Source organism: Sinohyriopsis cumingii, chromosome 18, assembly GCF_028554795.1.
Source record: "Sinohyriopsis cumingii isolate HCF-2022 chromosome 18, ASM2855479v2, whole genome shotgun sequence".
In the NCBI taxonomy this organism is placed as follows: domain Eukaryota; kingdom Metazoa; phylum Mollusca; class Bivalvia; order Unionida; family Unionidae; genus Sinohyriopsis; species Sinohyriopsis cumingii.
This window is the reverse complement of record NC_142978.1, coordinates 29,684,333-29,706,429: the sequence shown is the minus strand read 5'-3', so window position 1 is coordinate 29,706,429 and position 22,097 is coordinate 29,684,333. Positions and strand designations below refer to the sequence as shown.

The 22,097-nt window shown below is 33.2% G+C and overlaps 1 protein-coding gene and 1 long non-coding RNA gene across 2 annotated transcripts in view; both read left to right on the top strand.

Moving 5' to 3' along the window:
• The window catches only part of LOC149776300 (dynein axonemal heavy chain 8-like), a 565,538-nt gene that overhangs the window by 460,480 nt on the left and 82,961 nt on the right, over positions 1 to 22,097 (top strand). The window contains exons 72-75 of the mRNA XM_089942774.1: positions 714 to 806; positions 3,639 to 3,743; positions 18,198 to 18,336; positions 18,900 to 19,014. Coding sequence (XP_089798900.1) covers positions 714 to 806; positions 3,639 to 3,743; positions 18,198 to 18,336; positions 18,900 to 19,014 — 452 coding nt within the window. The remainder of the gene's footprint in view (positions 1 to 713; positions 807 to 3,638; positions 3,744 to 18,197; positions 18,337 to 18,899; positions 19,015 to 22,097) is intronic.
• Positions 9,769 to 12,835, top strand: LOC149776301 (uncharacterized). The gene is made up of 3 exons (XR_016416287.1): positions 9,769 to 10,272; positions 10,896 to 10,992; positions 11,849 to 12,835. It is a non-coding gene; the product is annotated as an uncharacterized LOC149776301 (long non-coding RNA).

The following is a 22,097-nucleotide window of genomic DNA, read 5'->3' as shown; positions in this document are numbered from 1 at the left end:
ATTTCCTTTATGCAAAAAAAGCTCAATTGTTTCTCTAACATGTACAATACTTGTAAAAATTTCAAAATGAGAAAAAAGATACTTGTAGAAAAATAACATTTCATAATTTGTCCTGGTCAAGAAATAATTCAGTTTATTTTTAAATATATTTAATAATGTTCATAGTTAATTTAAACATAGAGAAGTGTTGGAATAATATATTTTATTTATGTATCAGCTAAGTACAAGTAATTCAAGTTCTTAGCATTTTGCATTACTTAAAATGTATATTATTTAACTCCAGTGCATTATCAGATGCTATAAATAAATTCAAGATTACTGGTAACATCTTTTAGTTTGACAGTGTAGTTTCTTATACTGAGCATGATCTAGTCACAACATATATTCTTCAACATTAACTTTCAACTTTCATGACCGATTATTGCAAGCTTACATCAAGTATTTTAAATTTTGCAAGCTTGCAGACTTGGAAAAATTCCTTTTGCAATCTTGTTCAAGTTAGTGCAAGCACCCTTACTTGCTTGCACAACCTCAGCTACCTTGTCGTAAGCATTCATTTTGGTTTGGGATCATACAGTCATCAAGAAAGTGTTGTTATTGCTACTTTTAAACAGATAATTAAATTTCATTATAGTTCATCAATAAATTGGTTGTGATGCATTGTAACTGTTTACTCTAATCATTGAAACGCTTGACCTTTTTTAAACCAACAGGTCAGTGCCAGAACAGTTATCATTGACTTCACTGTTACCATCAAAGGACTGGAGGATCAGTTGCTGGGTCGGGTCATTTTAACAGAGAAAAATGTAAGCTACAATTAAAATGATAAACTAACATGTAAGGTCTGGCTAATTGGATCCGAATTCAGTTCCCATTATCAGTCTCACTATCTCATTTTTAAAAAATCCTATTCATCTGCCAATATATCGTGTATATAATGTTATGACTTATGTCTCTTATTGTCATCCTTTCTGCACGATAACTTTAGTTATACACCATCTTACTTTACCAAACGTCACTGAATGCTTGCACATTGAGTAAGGAAGAAGCTTATTGATTTTGAGGTCTCAAGTTCATCATCGTCATAGGTGAAGGTCATGGAGAAAAAAGTTTTCTCTTTACAGGAAATTTACTTTAAAGTCAGATACATTGACCATAGGTCAGTATCATTGAGTCACATACAGTATTTACTGTAAATCTTGGGGAACAATAAAAATATTAAAAAATTCATGTCCCAGAACATGTTTGGCAACTGCCACTCAAAGGTTTGAATGATATCAGACTGAAAATTGGATCCAACAAAATTTTAAAAGAGAGAGGGAGAGAAAAATATTAACCAATTGCTTCAAGGCAACTGCCACTCATGCATGACACATACTGTGCAAAATAACCAAGATTGTATTATATCCAGGTTAAGTATATGATAGTGTCTCACAAATAAAAATCATTATTTGAAACTATTTTCAGTATGAGTGCAAATGACAATCTTTTCACTAGCATGGGTTACAAAATGTATTATTAAAGCAAGTTAATGTTGTATATACTATTTACCATGCAAACATCAATGCCCATTTTTCAGTTATGATTGTAGATGACAAACGAACAGAAGCCTGGGTGGTGAATAAACATAACTACTAGCAAGCAGTAAACTTACTGTTTGAACTTGCCAGCAGGAATTAGGATACAAAGGTTATTTTATTACAAAGCAAGCCAACCCCAGAAGCCAACCAAGTTGGCCAACATTGGGAAGTTGAATTCAGTTCCTTTTTGCTGATATTTATGGGAACTTTAAAAATGATAATGCTGCAGTGGATTAAAGACATTTATCTCAAGTACAAAGTTTAATATTTTGTTAAATAAAATTTACTGACATGCAATTTTTGAATAATTTAAAATGTGTCCAACAGCTTACAGCTAAAACACCCTGATGTGTTCTGTACAAAAAAATTACTCTAATACATTAACCCCTGAAGGTTTTTGTCATTTTCATCTGAAATTCGAGTAGGAAACACATTTTGAACGCTATTTCTGAATACATCCTAAAACATCAACTTCCAGGTGATCTTCCAATAACATACTGCCTAGTTGTGTTGGAAACATCGTTTTTCATTGGCTATTTGGCTCGCACATGAGCAGAAGTGTACAAGTTGGATTTCCTTTTTTCATATAATTTTTTTAAAATTTTCTTAACGGACCCATTATTTTTGTATGGAGACCAATCTTTATCCCAATGCCCATCATTCCCTACTTTTTGCAAAGGTTTTTCTGTCTGCAGTTCATACCGGTCTGCCTTAGATGTGAGACCAAAAAGTCTAAAATCCAGACACAAAATCAGATTCCAACCATGGATGAATTTTGAGTTAAAAAAAATTGGGTCCAAAATAAATGAGGTTTTTCCCTCTGTATTTTGTAGTGCAACTAGAAATTCCAGATTATTTGGTATCATTGTAGAGCTACATCGGTCTACCTTTCTGTAATACCACCACTTTAGTGTATCATACATGACCTTGACGCTACAGAGCTCAGCAGTAGGCTACTACCTCGTGCCACGTATATTCATTATCAGGGGTTAATGTGTTAACAAGGATTTTTTAAATTTGTTTTCAAATCGTCAAGGAATCGCTGAATTTGTAATTTATGTGCAATGTTGATGCACAAGTGATTAAATACACAAGGAATATTCAAATTTGGTGAATTCATCAATTAATGCACCCATAAAAAATTAATTTATGGTGTCCCAAGAAATATTGTGTCCCAGAATATATGATAATCAGTAATCTTCAATGTGAACCATGCCCTACTAGTGTTAACATAAGACTGCTAAACATGTGGCAGTTGTATAATGTGCCATTCATGGTACTCTGTTTTTAAAGAAATGACTTTGTAACTGAATGGAGCATTCTTTTCAAGGCCAACAGGCAGAGTATGCTACTGACAAGATGGCAGTAAACTAATAGTTGATTTTATAGGCACAATCTTGATCCTTCACCTCATGAAAAATAGAGATGAGTGTTAATATTTGGCTGTGAAAAACATGAAATTTTCTGTTATGGAACACTTTTTTTCAGTCAGTCATCCAACATTTGGTTAATTTATCTGTAAAATCTGCACTAGATTTTAATTTTATTATTATCCAAATGCTTTAGTATTACAGATATTTTGATACTTTTATCAGATCTTGATGCATCTCTGTCTTTATAACTTTTTGTCCTCCTAAGCTGCTCATTATAAATACAAAAAATTAGGAAATTGATCATTTTGAATTTTGTGCATGAGTACTATTACACTCCCCTCCCCCATGTCAAGGACAGATGTACTAAAATGTAAATAGAAAAGAAATTTTAACTACATAATATGAAGAGATGGCAAGAAGAAACATGAAACCTAGATCATAGTTTAGAATTTAATCAGGAGTAATAGGTCAAAAATGGTATGATTTTAAGTTAGGCGGTATATAAAAAAAGGATGAGCATGTGCAATGGCAAGCCATCAGAATTGCTGCAGTCACTAGTTAGTTTAATATCTTGCATAGCATTAGAATTTTGTTCAGCAAAGATGTGATAGATAATAATTAATATTGAATGTTTATAATAATGGTACATGTATGCTCTATGCTAAATCATAACCTTTTCTGTTAGGAACTTGAAGCGGACAGGGTGAAATTGATAGAGGATGTAACTGCAAACAAGAGGAAGATGAAACAATTAGAGGACAATCTGCTGTTCAAATTGACAAGTACTCAGGTATGGATTAGCTGTGCATGGTAATGCAATAGATATAGAATTAGACTTGTAATAAATTCAATCAGATTAAACACAATGGCAGGAAATACTTCAGTTCTAACTAGAGTATAAATTCTAAAATTTGCATATTGTCAGATTTTTTGGAACATAAGGTGCCAATAATTACCAAATGGAATTATTTGGTTATTAACATTTTCCCAATATTTTACTCACTATACTCAGATGACATTTTTCTCCATTTTAAAGCAGATTTCCACTTTTCTCCAGATTTGAATCAGATTTTTCTTGATATAGTCCTTTTTTTTTATATCATCTCCAATCTGGGTTTTTAAAAACTGTCCAGTCCCATTCAGCAATGACCCTTATAAATTATTTGTTCCATATATTAGTTAGCACTCAACTCTCATAAAGAGTATTCTGATTGTCAAAGGTTTAAATTCATCCAATGAATCTTTATGTAATGGAAACTGATGGCAGTGGAAAGAAGATGCATGCTTGCAAAACATGGCATCCCTAGTTGTTGAGAGAGAGCATGACACGAAAAGTTTAGATAAATGTTTAAAAAAGTATGGCAATGGGAATGGCAGGAGCACAATTTGACAGAAATTTAGTTTGTCAGTTTATAAGAAAACTGAATGCTAGAGAACTGGCAATGTGTGACCTGTGCAAGAAAGATATGAATTCCAGTAATTGCAGTTGGAAGAGTTTGGAACAGCACCAACAAAAGAAGCTGCATACGGAAAAAATCAAAGCTCGGAAGGCATCTGGAAAAAGTGCAGTTAATTACTATAAGAAGAAAGATTTCTTGCATGAGAGAACAGATGTAGCCCTCTGTCAGAGTTTCAAAGTTTCTATATTAAATTTTACAATATCTTCATGTCTCATTAGTTTTAAGAAGAACATTTCCAGCAGAAGCCATTAGAATTTCGGGATCACTGGATTTGAGGTGTAGCAATTCATCAGTACATGTCAGCATCACAGTATTATCTGTGACAGTATATTTCACTGAAGTATGTACTACTACTAGAATATCCTACTGAATATTGCAGTGCTGGATTTTTTGTGTTATTTTCCATATGTTATGAGGCTGGTATACATGCCAACTATTACTCTTTAGTGTAATCATTGCACTTTCTTTTCACCTAATTACATCTTGAGCTCACCTGTATATGGATTATGCTTTTCTGATACATTAAAAAATAAAATAATAATAAAGTAATAAAAGTTGTGTTTGCCATTTTTACTATCATCTCTTTGAGAATATACTATAAAGAAAGAGTCTCGAGTAAGAACACAAAGTAAACATGATACTTTGTCTTCTACCAGCAGAGATAACATCCTCCTTATTGGTAGTTCCATTTTACATGGAATTAACAACAGAGGGCTGAGGCATTGTGTTAGAAAGCATGCCATTTCAGGTGCCAAAATACAGACAATACTGGAAGATATAAAACTATATGATCTCTCCATGTTTACTAAAATAGTCCTCTATATTGGAGGGAACAATGCCAGTGAAGGGACTGATCTAGAACTTTTTGAAGAACTATATGACCAATTATTTACACACATCCATAAGCAAAATCAAAGCTGTCAGATTGCACTGTGTGAAATGGCCCCCAGGGGAGATTGTGATGTGTTAGATATCAATAAGGTCATCTGGCCCGGCTGTAGAATGTCCATCATATTCCATGAAAAACGATGGAAAACGCTGGAAAATTCTAGCATGGAAAACGCTGGAGTATTTGGACATATTCCAGCCTCTGTCCAGGGTAGGCTGGAAAACCCTGAACAATTCTTGCATGGAAAACGCTGGACAATTCTAGCATGGAAAACGCTGGAGTATTTGGACTATTATTCCAGGCTATGTCCAGGGTAGGCTGGAAAACCCTGGACAATTCTAGCATGGAAAACGCTGGAAAATTCTAGCATGGAAAACGCTGGAGTATTTGGACTAATATTCCAGCCTCTGTCCAGGGTAGGCTGGAAAACCCTGGACAATTCTAGCATGGAAAACACTGGAAAATTATAGCATGGAAAATGCTGGAGTATTTGGACTAATATTCCAGCCTATGTCCAGGGTAAGCTGGAAAACCCTGGACAATTCTAGCATGGAAAACGCTGGAAAATTCTAGCATGGAAAACGCTGGAGTATTTGGACTAATATTCCAGCCTCTGTCCAGGGTAGGCTGGAAAACCCTGGACAATTCTTGCATGGAAAATGCTGGAAAATTCTAGCATGGAAAACGCTGGAGTATTTGGACTATATTCCAGGCTATGTGCAGGGTAGGCTGGAAAACCCTGGACAATTCTAGCATGGAAAATGATGGAAAACCCTGGACAATTCTAGCATGGAAAATGCTGGAGCATTTGGACTAATATTCCAGTCTTTATCCAGGGTAGGCTGGAAAACCCTGGACAACACTAAAATTTAGCTGAAAATTGTTGAAATATTTTATGAAAACGAGATTTTTAACAGTGATGCAACTTTTATTTGATGATAATTTCAAGAAGAACATAATCCAAATTACCCCAACCAACTCCTTGTATTGACTGTGATGTTTAGTAACTTTTAAACAAGGAAACAAAAATTAAAAACTATACTTGTCACTGGTAGCTTAATAGGTTGTGCACTAGTATTCAGTAGACAACATGGCTTAAGTTGTCATAAATGTCGCTACACTTCTACTGGTGTCATAAAATCCAGGTTACTGGCTCCTTAACATCATCTGAGTTTCTAAAAATATGTTCTCTTACTCTAGTTATAGTTTGAATTTATTCTGAAGCAATCTTAACAACAAAATAACAGAAATTCACGTTAATTTCTATCTCAATTTTAATTAAAAAAATTTAAAATATTTCTTTTTACACGTGTTGTTTCATAGTTCATTCACCACATTTCTTATTTTTCTGTTGTCACCACTGGAGTCTGTGGAAGTGATGGTACTCTTGATGGTTTAACCAAAGCTTCTGTCTCACCATCACCTCCCCAATGTTATACTTTCTCCTTCATGATTTCTGAAATACAAATCATTGTATATTAATGAATCGAATCAAGCAAGATTTCAAATTTATTTCAATCCCAAATATATATATATATATATATATATATATATAGAGAGAGAGAGAGAGAGAGAGAGAGACAGAGACAGAGACAGAAAGAGAGAGAGAGGGGAGTGAGAGAATGAGAGTTATGCCTGAAACATTTCATGCAATTACAGTACTTTTACAATCCCTGAGGCTGGTAATTGTAATGAGGCACTTGGCTTGATGACTAACTTGATAGGCTTAAAAACCTGTGGTTTCTATCACAAATTAAACTGGCTAGCTAACTGCTCCTGTGGCCTAAGTCTAAGTGGTTAGAGCGCCTGCTACGGGTGTGAGAGGTCACAGGTTTGAACCCTTAACCGAGTCATACCAAAGACTTATTAAAAAAAATGGTACTATTAGCTGCCTCGCCTAGTGCTCAGCATTAACCCTTTACCTCATGCAAGCATCTTTTGATGCCTCTACTCCATTCACGTGGAAACGCCTTTTGACGCCTACTGTAAACATCAGCCATTTTAAGCCGGTTTTCATAGCGCCACCTTCGGGGAAAACCCCCATTTAGATACTACATTCATTTCTGTGAATGACAATTACATCAGATCACGTGGTCACTGTTTATGCCCTGGTCGATATCTGCTATTTAAAGTAACTGGGTCATAATCTCCACTCTCCAAAATGGAGGTCGCGGATTTCATTCAGTACTTACGAAGTTTTCACGATTAGAATCAGAACTACGAAAGATTCAATAACTTAGGTAAAGGCTCTGATATTGATGCAGGTAGCAATTAGTTTTCATAAATTATCAAATTCAGATGACTTAGTGATGTAGATGCAGACGACAAATTGTAAATTTCAAGTATGAGAAATGGCAGCTACGATTGGTCACGCGGCCTCACTGACATGACGGTGAATGAGTCCTCTCAAGATTTTAAAGCACGTAAAAAATTCTTCATAAAAAAATAATTATGCAGCTATAACAATCAGACTTTTAATCTTAAATTTTTCCACACATAATAGATGTGTACCAAAAATGTAAAATGGTTACAATTGCTGTTTAACATAAAATACACAACATTGCTTAACAGTTAACAGGCAGGCCTATGCGTATGGAGTCGAATAGGTAACAGGTGCTCTATTTATAGCATGCTGCACTTTGTAATTATGCTCTATAAGGTAAACGGTTAAGAGGTTAGTGTTAGGACTGGTCAACCTGGTGTGAAGATAATGTGAATGGGTGGGAGACATTATGCTACATGTCTGTGGCATGATATCCCAGTGCTAGACATCACTATAAATTGCCACACTGCAGACATGGTAGCGATGTGACTAAACATTTGTTAAAGCTACGTTACCAAACATCTGAATCACGCACACACAAACTGGCTACCATATACATGCAGTTGTGATTATACCATTTAAACTGAAAGTAGATTTACATTGTCCATTTGAATATTGCCTGTCTACACTATAATGTTTCAAGTAGTAGTTGTGTATACGTTTAAATTTCATAATAATGTTCCAGCCTTAGTTCATAAAAAAATTTTGTTACAATTTGGCATATATTTTGTCATAGGTTAACAAAGTTTAAAACGCATGGTTAATAATTTAAAATATACCATAAATTATTTGAATTCTGGACTGGTCTTGGAGAGGTGGCCTTGTGTTACTTATTATTGGCTCTTGCCCCAGTTAGTGTCTTGCCAATATATTCACCAGAGCTATACAGCATTCTGAATATTTATTTAGCAGCTTTGTTAAAATCCAAAATTTGACATATTTCTGCCTCATGCTGGGTGTGAAAAAAAATTTAATCCCAATTTTCACCATGATGATTCATATGCACTAAGTTTCTGATATATTTACTTATCTACATACACAACTCCAGGTTACAGCTAATGTTCTAGACATTTGAATTTGAAACAAATGTGGTATTACCTCTCGCTTGCTTAATTCAAATTAAAAGATCGAAGAATTTCAATGAAGCTGTCGCCATCAAGTTGTTTACATAACTGTGCCTTGCCACTTTTTTTCTGAAATTAAAGGACACAAACTAAACAAGTATTTTTGGTGAGGAAAATTGATAATCATCTCCAACAGTTTACAACTGTACATTCTTATTAATTATACAATAAGTTACTATTAAATATTACTGAAATGGCTGAATATAAATTGGATAGACAGAAACAAGCCATAATCTGAATTGAAGATTAATTGGAAAAGAGATCTACCGGTATATTTCCGAGTCACAGTCTAAAATTAATTAAAACAAATATAACTTATTGCTACAAATAGCACACTGTCTGGAAAATAATAACGAAAATGGAAAAAATACAAATACCAGTCAGATCATTAATAATATCAAGGGTCAATAAAATTTAAAGTGAAATTTACAATTTGGAAATGTATATTCGCAAGGCCGGCACGTACCAACTTGTTTGAAAGACAGACATGAGATGACTGGTCATTGTGCATTAGGATAAGTAAAAAATGTTGCCAATTATGTCAACAAAGCTTAAAACATAACACGTACCTTTCAATATCCTTACAAGTTTGACGTTTAATTTATCAGTCTTCAAACAGAATAAAAAAAAAAGAAATTGTTCCATAGGATATATTTCGTAATAGCTTTCCGTAAATTTACATCACGCGAAGTCTTTCGCAGCTAAGGTACTTCGCGGCCGTGCAAATAATTTTGCTACAATTGGACTGAGTAATGACTTGCCTGCTATTTTCGCAATAATACACTCATGGTATCCCTTGAATCCACGACAAACCACCATCACTTTCTCTCCCGTGCGATATTCCTTCATTTCTTTTCGTGGCGAGTGTACATCAGCCATACAGATTATGCCTCCCTGAATGGGACGATCATTCACCCATATAACCAGTTATATTTCTGGTTCAGTGGTCATCTTAAAATCCTGGGATATTTTATATTTTACAATTTCAGTGACACTCCAATCGAAAATTGTTGCTCAAATTCTAGACTGGTTATCCAAAGCGTTTTACGGTGCCAAATTTGGAACCAAAAATTTACAGAAACGTTTTTTTTTTTTTTTTTTTTTTCTTTTTACAGAAAATTTGGTTGTAACGCATGAAATCGAAATATGCCGGCTTTTTCAATGTAGTAATTGGTTAAAAAAATAAGTTCTTCATTTTATATCCCATCATAGTCAGCTTCATCAGCCATCATCATACGGAACAACCTCGGCTATTTCTGCGTGACAAAAACGTGACTCCGATACGTGAAGGCGAATACATGACAGAAAAATCAGACATTTTGTTCTCTTTTGATTTATGATTTATCTAAAGAGTTAATATCTATACATCGGATACCAAAGCCGTGATTTGGATATGTTGGGGAATGATTGGTTTACAGTAAAGTGGTTTTAGAAGACAAAGTTTACGACCAAGAGGCAATACGGTGTCGAGGTGTGGAACACAAATGGAAAGACAACACAAATTGGACACCCAAATATTATAGGTGAGTATGAGATAAACGGAGTCTCGACTTTAACTCGTTTGCCCAAGTATAAACTGACTATATGATTAACCGCCCAACACTATATATGTATGACTGGTAATTAAATTGTAAGCAAGTATTTCAATAAATGTGAAAAGATATACAAGGTCAAAAACAAGTTTCCTTTTGCACCAGTTTTAAAATTAGAGTAGGTATTTTTGTTTTTCAATATATATGTATATATAACTTTCAAAGCAACCTAATTTGTGGAATTTTATTTTAACAGCCATAACCTTGTAATTGTCAGTCTTGGAAATGTTAACTCCAGTGATACATGTAAGCCCAAACAGGGACTGCTCTGGTATTATGATAAAGTTGTGAATTTCTTGAGTATTTGTAGATCTAGTCCAAAAAGGTCTTTAGGTTACTGCTAAATTTTCAGACTGCTACATATATAAGTAAAATCATAACTTAAGTAACTTAAGTCCTGGAAAAAGAAATTTTGAAAAATTTCACATTAATCTTAGCAAGATTAAAATGTACACAAGTTTTACCATGAAGATGATTTTTGAACGATATGTTAATGTTTTAATCAGTCTGACTGTACAGTCTGTAAACGTTTTAATGCTGTTTGTGTATTACAGATACTGGTGTTCAGGACAAAATATACAAGCAGTTTGAAGTTAATTCCACAAAGTCTATTCCTAAAAGCACCATGTACTGGAGGAAGAGAAAACAATGGTAATTCCAGGAGTAATAGAGAGTTTTTTTTACATTTTAAATGTCTACAGCTGTCTCCCACAACAATGTTTATTTGTGTGAAGATAAGCATTATTCTTTATACATTTGTTCTTACCTAGTACATTCACAGCTTAACATGGCTCATATCTTAAACACAGTTTCATTATCATATCAATGATTTAAGGAATAAACAAATTTCACTATACAACACTAAGTGGAATTTTCAGAGTTCAACAAATTCTGAGTATATGGTGAAATCATTCAGTATTTACAGACAGAATATTCAATGTACGTGTTTGAACAGAACATTCACTCTGTATGGGTTATCCAACACACCATACACAATATATGCACAATGGACACCATATTTAACCAAATCAGCCAATTACAGAAATTCCAGGAAATATCTGATCAGTATTGATTCTTGCAGAACAAGATATAATAATTTATTGTTATGCATTGTCATACTTCAGTTTTTAATTATTTAAAATGTTAAATATAATTTTTACTTTCATTTTTCTTATAATGCCCTAAAACGTTATGAAACTTGAGTTGTTTTTCTGAAAACATCACATACATTTATGAAGTGTATGTTGTATCACATGTACTTTGTATGATTGAGTATATTATTGTGTATCAATTACTTGTCATTTACATGCATTCATTGTGTATCATGTTTGCATTACCCATGTTTAAATGATGCATGCATTAACATTGGATTTGTCAAACTAAACTACTGTAACAGTGTAATATTAACTGTACATATTCAGTTCCCACAACAAAACAATAATGTTTGAATATTAAGATTTTAATATGAATTATACATGTTCGCTAAAATTTGTATTTCTCATTACAGTGTTGTTGATCTAGGTGAATCCAGTTCTGTTGGTCTTGGATATTATGAAATTGGTGACTGTACGTAATACTAATCTTCAAATATAATGAGAATATCAACAGACGAACCAACTAGATACGGTGACAGTGACATGAGTTTTTCATCTGACTCAGAAGAAAGTATAGAGTTTTAATCAAGTTCAGACAATGAACAGTATCATCAGGTGAATGAAGCAACTCAGTCTTACCCATCTCATGTCACAGATCCCCCACTTTATGTCATAGCCCCATAACAAGATATATATTGTAGTGAAATCACGAAGTCTGAACATGCTATTGTCCTTGGGGCTTTGCCAACAAGACATAATTTGTCAGATGCTAAATATGTGACTTTTTGGACTTAATTCAGTTGCATCTTCCTTCAGCAAACACAGGATTGACAATTGTCAAAGATTTGAAGGAAAAATGTGAATTCAGTAAGGAGTATCTCAAATACAATTTTTATTGTGGGATCTGCAAAAAATTGTACTCCGATAAAGAAGAAATGTGTGAAACTGGGGGCTGTACAGGTGTACATAACTAATAATTATGAGCAAAGATCTCTTTGGAATGAAGTTGGCTCTGACAAGAAAGAAGACCTCCTTTCATCATCAAAAATAGGATCAAGTGTCTTCGAGAACCTATTACTGTTGTTGAAATTGGAAATGCCATTTATGGTACTGTTCTCCCCAATCATCATGAAAAGGACTAAAATGGCTCTCACCATTGCACAGCAGAATTTCATACTTATACACTGTAGTGTCAAGCTCAAGTGGTGAACAGATTTGGACATATTTATGATTTTATATGCACCAGATATTTTCTGGTCAGGATTTAACTAATTTTTCAGGATATCTTTTCATACATGTATAGTTTGTGTTACACCAACATTTTTGTATAGTGATGTTCTTTTGATAATGAACATTTAATTACTTATGTGGTACATACAATAAATGATGTACTACTTCAACACTTGTAGTTTGTTTTTTTAAAGCAGGGGTCAAGTGTGTGTGTGTGTATGGTTTAGTTTGTTTATTTGACTTGTGTCCTCTATTTCTCAGTATATATTTATCATAGGTTTGAAATAATAGTTTAGTTTCAAGTTCAAAAATCTGTGTTACAGCGCAGTTTAGTCATGATTGCTCTTTCTTTAGGTAATTCAAAATAATTCTTTGTACCAATCTTGAAAATTGACTAAGTTCTTTTCCAGGGTTTTCCATGCTGAAATTTATCCCAAAAATTCTAAGTCCAAACTGTCCATCCTTTTCCAGGGTTTTCCATGCTGAAATTTATCCAAAAAATTCTAAGTCTAAACTGTCCATGCTTTTCCAGGGTTTTTCATGCTGAAAAAAATTCAGAGTCCAAAATGTCCATCATTTTCCAGGGTTTTCCATGCTGAAAAAAATCAAAGTCCAAAATGTCCATCGTTTTCCAGGGTTTTCCATGCTGAAAAATTTCAAAGTCCAAAATGTCCAGCATTTTCCAGGCATGTCCAGCATTTTCCATGCACAATGTCCAGGGTTTCCATGCTAAATTCTGCAGAATATTTCATTTTTCCATCATTTTCCAGGGTTTTCCATGTTTTTCCATCGTATTCCATCCTTTTCCAGAGTATACGATGGAAAAAGTACAGCCGGGGAAGACTGGCAAGTGAATGGAAGTATGATATTGTTTACAATTACATGAGTTTCCTGGATGAAAAGGGGCAAGTGATGCAACATTTATTTGGAAAAAGAGATAATATTATTCACCTGTCTACCAAAGGGGTGGAAAAACTGGCAAAAAATATAAATGCAGTCATTTGTGTAGTCTGGTCTTACAGCCACATTACAAACTTCATCCGTCCCTATAAATCCAGTGTAGGTCAAAACAGCACCAGACAATATGATCAGCCATATCAGTACTGTCAATACACTTTGGGATGTGATTACTGTGGTGAGATCAAACATTCACCACAGGAATGCAGGCACAGACAGTTAATACAATGCCATCAGTGTGGTAGCTTTGGACACAAAGCCAAAACTTACAATAGATTTATAGAATAGGAAAAGGCCAATGAGGCAATCTCAACTCCACAGGAAGACTCTATTCAGCTTCAGCGGGAGGACCAATCTATCTATCAAGGACTGTCATATACACCAGGCATCCCTTGTCAAAACAGATTTGATCCTCTTGCTGATACATGTTCTGAATGTGGAAACTTACCAGCTAATTGTACAGATTCAAATACGACAGATTTATGCAATGATTATAAAAGTAGAAAATGCAGTTGTAGAAAAACTTATTTGTTATACAGTAATGATAGTTGTAATGATGATCACTGTGAACATAGTTTTAATACTTTTAATGTCTTCTTGAGTGCCTCTAATAGCATTAATATTAATCTCATGAATTTAGGAGTTTCTGGCAAAGGTTTATACATAGGTCATTTAAATATTCAGGGTTTTCGTGGAAAGATTGATCAAGTGAAGTTACTGCTAACCTCTCCAAATAATAATATCCATTTATTTGGGCTCTCAAAAACAATGTTAACAGAAAATCAGGGTGAAAATTTCTTGTATATCAATGGCTACGACAAACCTTATCGAAAGGATAGGAAAACAGGTGGCGGTGGGCTCCTTGTGTATGTTAGAACTGATACTATTTGTAAAAGACGGGAAGACCTAGAAACACAGGAAATAGAATCCATTTGGCTGCAGATCACTCCAGAAAAAGATAAAGAATTTTACATTCTAGGCGATATAAATAGAGACCTTCTCAATGATCAAATAAAAGAGAATTGGATGAATTTTATTGCTTCATTAGGTATGGAACAACTAGTAATGAACTCACCAGCGTAACATCTACCTCTAAAACACTTATAGATCATATTTATACCAATACAAAAGAAAATGTTTTGGAAGTAATGGTTCCAAAGATTGGTATAAGTGACCACTTTGCAATTTTTCTAACACGTAAAGTCAATGGCAAATCAACAAAAAATAATATCCATAAATCCATTACTTATAGACCGTTTCAAAACTTTGATCCTCTTAAATTCCTAGAAGATCTGAAACAGATTCCATGGAATACAGTCCGGATCTTTGAAAATATTGATGATGTTTTAGATACTTAGACAGATCTGTTCATCAGTATAGTGAACAAGCATGCCCCTTTAAATACACACAGGATAAAGAAAGACCACCAGCCAGGCTGGATCTCCCCAGATATTTTAGAAGCAATAAAGCAAAGAGACCAACTAAAATCAGTAGGAAATCAAACTGAATATAGAGTTTGGAGGAATAAAGTTAATAAAATGATACATCAAGCCAAACAAGCACACTTTAAAAAAGTGCTTGATGAAAACCAAAATAATCCCAAAGCTATCTGGAAAGTGTTTACAGGGGTTGATGCAGGCAAATGTAAGAGTAAAGCTGAAATTTTATCCCGCAATCATGAGGGCATTTACACTGATAATCCAGCTGACATCTCAAATATTTTTAACAACCTTTTTGTTCAAATTGCTGAAAAACTTAAAGAACCCAGAACTTCATCTGATCATCTGGAACTCAAACATTATTGTGCAAAAAAACTACCAAATAATATAAAGTTTAGAATCCTTGAAATGAGTCCAGAATTTGTGTTGAAATATATTTAAAAAATGGATGATTGTAAAGCTGCAGGACTTGATATGATTGGACCAAGGCTACTAAAGGTAGCTGCACCTGCAATTGTAGAGAGTATAGCTTTCATTTGCAATGAAAGTATTAGGTCTAATAAATTTCCACAAACATGGAAAACTGCCAAGGTTATACCATTGCATAAAGCAGGAACAAAAGATGATGTAAATAACTACAGACCCATCTCTATCCTTCCTTGTCTCTCCAAATTACTAGAAAAACATGTACATGATTCTTTTCTCAACTATTTAAACACTTATAATCTTATTCATGATAATCAGTCTGGCTTTCACCAGAATCACTCCTGTGAAACTGCACGTGTATCTTTGATTGATAAATGGCTGAAAGCATTAGATCAAGGAGAAATAGTAGGCACTATTATGGTTGATTTTCGTAAAGCTTTTGATATTGTAGACTATGAAATTTTGCTTGAAAAACTAAAAATCTATCAATGCAGTGAAAACTCCCTAAACTGGTTTACTTCTTACTTAACTGATAGTAGTGTAAAAAGTATCTTTAAATGGTCAACTTTCTGAAAGTAAAAATATTAATTGTGGAGTACCACAAGGCTTTATCCTTGGGCCTCTCTTATTCATGCTATTTATCAATGATCTACCTCTTAAGATTGGAACTTCAGTTTCTTCCTGTGACCTTTATGTAGATGATACTACACTGTCTGAGATTGGTAAAACCAAAACAGTACTTGAAAATAACTTACAAGATGCTCTCAACAGACTTCAAGTATGGTGCAAGGAAAACAGTATGATTATAAATACAGAAAAAACGAAAGCCCTACTAGTTACAACACAACAAAAACGAGCAAGCTAGATAGCGACAAACTTCAGGTTCTGTTTGACAATGTTAACCTCAATATGACCTCTCCAGATAAAATTCTTGGTGTATTCGTGGATAACAATCTTACTTGGTCTATTCACATTAAACATATTTCAAAAAAGGTTAACTCTTATCTTTGGCTATTGAGGAAAATCAAAACATACATTCCTCTTCAGTATAGGGTCATCTTTTATAAAAGTTATATTCAGCCATATCTGGACTACTGTAATGTAATTTGGGGTAATACCTCTAATTCAAACATAACAACACTTTTAAGACTCCAAAAGAGGGCTTGCCATTTAATTCTAGATCAAAGTATAGACAATTTTCAGGATGCAATGAATAATATAAAGATTTTAACAATACATAAAAGAATATTTCTTAGAAAGGCCAAATTGATGTATAAAGTATCCAGGAAAGACATTCCTGTCTATCTAAGCAATATCTTTCACCAAAGAGATGCTGATGGCACTCCAAATTTAAGGTCCATAAGAAGAAAAAATTACATTATACCAAGGCCAAAGAAGGAATTGTTTAAAAAAAAGTTTTCAATATACTGGTCCACTGGTATGGAACAACATTCCCAGTGACATAAGGCAGGCTCCTAGCATTTCATCTTTTCACAATCAGTGTCTTAAATGGATGAAATCTTTAGAAAATTGAACAATTCCAGTACAAAAATTACCGCCTGCTTTTCTGAATTTTTACATCATTTTCATAGCTGAATATTTCAATGCAGGATTATATTTTATGTTTTATATATATGTTTATGTTTTCACTGATGCCTGTGAATGTGTTCCAGGCTTGATACTTTGAATTTTAAAATTACTTAATTATTTAGTGTCAAGCCAGACTCTTCACATCATGTTGTATATACTGTATATATTGTACATAACAGATAGAAGGCCTCAAGGTAAATTAGTTCTATAACTGATTGAGTTACCTTCTCTAAATAAAGTCTTTATTATTAATATTATTATTATTATTATAGAACAGCATACTAGTTAATTTGCCCATTAAAGACTTACATGTACTTTACTAATTTTTATTTATAGCAACTGTTGTATATGACCCATTTCCATGAAAACAGATGGGTTTCTTAAATTTGCAACTTTGCCTCACAGATTAATTATATTGAAAACCTATTGGTCAAGTCTGTACTTTTAAAGAAAATGGCACAGATGTTATGTGAAATTGTTCTTTACAGTTTGACTTGTAGATGAAAATTCTATGAGCAAATAGGTCTTTTTAAACTTAAAAACATGTCCAATCAGGAAAAGGACAAATCAGCACCACTTTACAAATTTGGAAAAACAGAATATAAGTGATGTAATAAAACCCACTGATTGAGCACATCATGCTCATTGCAGAATTTGTGGATTTCACAATCATTCAGCAAAAGTTAGATATGTAGACTAGTTAAAGTGAGTGTTGAATATAAATAATCTGTCAGTATACTTTGTTTGTATTCTGGTCCTAACCCACATGGATTTTGCCAATATTTGACAAGTATTTTGAATTGCTGCAGATCCAGGTTATTAATAAAAAATAAATGTACATTTTTCATATGGTGTACTGTAACTATAGCATGTAATATATTGATTACACTTTTTATGCTCTGATTATGCTTTTTTGCCTCTTATATTAGCAAACATTATGCTTATACCTCTCTCAGGGTTGGCATATATGGACTAGTTCAACCAACAGTTGCATTGACAAAACATCAGAATCATTTTATAGCTAGTTAGTCATTATATATCCAGGTAATACGGAGTAATATTAACATATCTTAGTCTTGCAATGATACATTGTTATTCATTTATGCATCTTTTATTTCAGGGTTCTCTTGTAGATGATGAATCTTTGATCCAGGTGTTGTCAAGAACCAAAATAACTGCAGCTGAGGTCAGTGAAAAGCTAGCTGTAGCTGCTGAGACAGAAATAAAAATCAATGAAGCTCGAGAGGAGTTTCGACCAGGTCTATATATCCAGGATTTGCAATATTTGTTACTATTTGCATATGCCTTTACAGAATCATAGAAGTAGTTACTTGCCAGACATTTTTTTCTGTACACACTGTATAAGATTTTCAGCTCAGAAAACAGATGACTCATGTGAAACTCAGTTTCAACTGAGCTTAGGAAGCTCATGGAAATTATTTTTAAACTTGATTTTCAGATGAATTAAACATGGGCAGATGTACTATTGTTGTGAATTATTCCATATTTAAGTATGGTACAAGGTATCTATTAAAAAAAACATACAAATAAATTATTCTTGTGAATTATTCCATATTTAAGTATGGTACAAGGTATCTGTAAAAAAACATACAAATAAATTATTCTTGTGAATTATTCCTTATTTAAGTATGGTACAAGGTATCTGTAAAAAAAACATACAAATAAATTTCATTTGTTTAGTAATCTCAGATGTACAGCTTTATGTAAAAACTGGTATCAAACTCTTTTGCACTATATTTGAATTTGACATGCAAGCCAAAGCACTGTTAGATAATGTTGTTGTTGTTTGTTTTTTTTTCAGTTGCTACACGAGGCAGTATTTTATACTTCCTTATCTGTGACATGAGCATGGTAAATCGCATGTATCAGACATCACTTACACAGTTCCTTGGACTCTTTGACATTTCAATGGCAAGGTAACATGAGAATAATATTCATGGTATACCCAGTTTAAAGTTTACATGCATGTTTGGGGCATGGAAAAAAGGGAAATATGCATGATCTGACAAGTTTGGTTTTGTCCTTTCCATGTGTTCTATTGTAATTCTCCCATGATAAAGGTCAAGGTTCCTGGCATGTCCATCCCCATGCTGTTACAATTTTTACAAGAGAATTTTAGCAAATCTTGAACACCTTATAAATATATTTAAAAAACTTGTGGTTTTTTTTTTATAAATCAATTCAGGCTACATGTGCTTATTCTATGAGATACATTGTATGAGTTTTGATTGATGCCATGAATTTGTAGTTCTAGATGCTCTATGAACATAATTACTATATTAGTATTTAATAACTGATATTTTAATTATCCATGTTTCATTTCAGTGCTGAAAAATAGAAATAATGTTGATTAAAAAATTATTAGCCATTTTTTTCTTCCAAATAATTGGTTCTAAATAAGACCACAATATTGATTTGACTGATATACAGTTGTCAAATTTAGTATTAGTGGCAAGTGAGAAAAAAAATGATTTAATTAAGCGCCCCCATCATCCCTGTATAAATATGTCTATAATAATCACCTTTTTAATCCATCCATCTGTTAACACTTATTGTAACCACCATAGCTATGCTACAAAGATCCTGAAATTCTAATTGCTCTTGCCATTCATTTTTTTATTAACATAAACAAGGCATCTGTATATTTTAGAAATTTTGTAGAAAGGTTTCAAAAGGACGTATAACAAGTTTGGATACAAAAAATCCATTGATATGCCTAATTCTCCAGTGTACCATAAAATGTTTTATTTTTGGGTCTGGATTTCTTGCTGGTTTCTTCTCAAATTAATTACTTGTATTTTTTTTTGTTTTAAAAACTCATTTTTTCTCTTTAAAATAACAAGACTTTGGAATTTCATCTAACAAAAATATTTTATTCTGCTCAACTGTTTTTACAAAGTAATTATTAACTGATCTTAGGCAGACTTAATAAATAAAACACAAGACCATTACATCTTACTGATAGGCATATCCAACAAAGTCTTTTGCTAAAGTTTTATTTGATAAGATCCCCAAAAAAGTCATATACATACATGTAATTCTGCTGGTGGTAAGCCAGAAATACCATTTTAAAGGCCATCTACTGCACATGCCATTTCAATCCACCACTTTTGAAAATAACAGGCATTTGTTAAAAATTTTAAGTAAAAACCCCAAACATGCTATTTTTATGTGTTATATCAACACATTAGAGAAGTCAGCCAGAAGCAGTCTACTTTGACTGGAAATGTTCCACCAGTACAGTGATTAGTGTGATGATGCATGACAGATCAATTGTTCAAACACTGCTGACACTTGTACACAAAAGGCTGTTAATTCATTACCCTATTGTTAGAGTGGGGGGAGTTTAAGGACAAATATGGGATGTCCTTTGAGGTATTATAAGTAATAAAGGAATAAAAGCTGGTCATGATGTCTTCTAAGCCTTTGAAAATCAGCCAACCATTGCCAGAAGAGAGACAAGATGAAGAGACTGATCATTATTTTAGCAGGCACACTAGAGTAAGTATTTTGACTTTTGCCATATTTAATTGCAATTGTATTGTTCAAGATGATTTAAGAAGAATATTTAAGGGCAGGTCTTGCATTTTGTGTTTATTTCATAGCAAACTGTTGAAATGTGTTTTTTTTCCAAGTGATACTTCTAATTCAAACATAACAACACTTTTATGACTCCAAAAGAGGAATTGCCATTTAATTCTAGACCAATGTATAGACAATTTCCAGGATGCAATGAATAATATAAAGATTTTAACAATACATAAAAGAATATTTCTTAGAAAGGCCAAATTGATGTATGAAGTATCAAAAAAGCCATTCCTGTCTAAGCAGTATCTTTCACCAGAGAGATGTTGATGATACTCCAAATTTAAGGTCCACAAAAAGTACAAGTTACATTATATCAAGGCCAAAAGAAGGAACTGTTTAGAAAAAGTTTTCAATAAACTGGTCCACTGGTATGGAACAACATTCCTAGTGACATAGTGCAGGCTCCTAGCATTTATTCTTTTGATAATCAATGTCTCAACTGGATGAAATCTTTAGATAATTAACAGTTATAGTAAAATAAATACCACCAGCTTTTCTGTAATTTTGCATCATTTTCACAGTTGAATTTTCCAATTCATGATGATATTTTATATTTTATATATGTTTATGTGTTCAGGGATGCTTGTGCATATATTTTTAAAATCACATAATTATATAGTGTCAAGCATCATGATGTATCTACTGTATGTAATGTACATAACAGATAGAAGGCCTCCAGGTAGATTAGTTCTGTAACTAGCTGAGTTACCTTCTCCAAATAAAGTATTATTATTATTATTATTATAAAAAACCATCAACTCAGAAATATTACCAGTTCAACAGTGCATGGAAATCAAAGTTTTAAGCATGTGCAGGCGAGTAGCAAATGCCCTGGATTTCCATTGTGTGTTTCAGAGGTATGCATATTTTCTATTTCATGTATATAAATTAAGTTTGATCCCTCAATAAAATATATTGGTTCACAATATATTACAAGATAATTAATTTTAAAATTTAGATAAATTATTCATAGAAGCACAAATATGTCATGTATTTTTAATTGTTTTAAAAGCCTAAGTCAATTGTATTTTCATTTTCAATTAACAGTGGTGAATTTTGCTGACAGATTTTTTTAACCTGAATCATAAAGAGAAAGAAGTCCTTGAAGATGAGAGTCAGGCTTATATCTTAAGTCCAATTCAGGAACTTTCTTGTGGAGTGAACATAACTTCGAGGACTATTGAGGAACAGTCATCAACCTTATAAACCCAACAACAGGAAACTACAGCTGGAACTTCTTTGCAGGATGAGCATAATTTCCTGTCATTACAACACTCTAATACTGATACAGAGAGGACTTTATCTATTCTTTGCAAAATATAAAATGATTTAAGGGAAAATCTGAACCAGGGACCTATTGATAGCCTGTTGAGAAATGTGAGTGTCATCGGTGATCACTAGAGAGTAATCA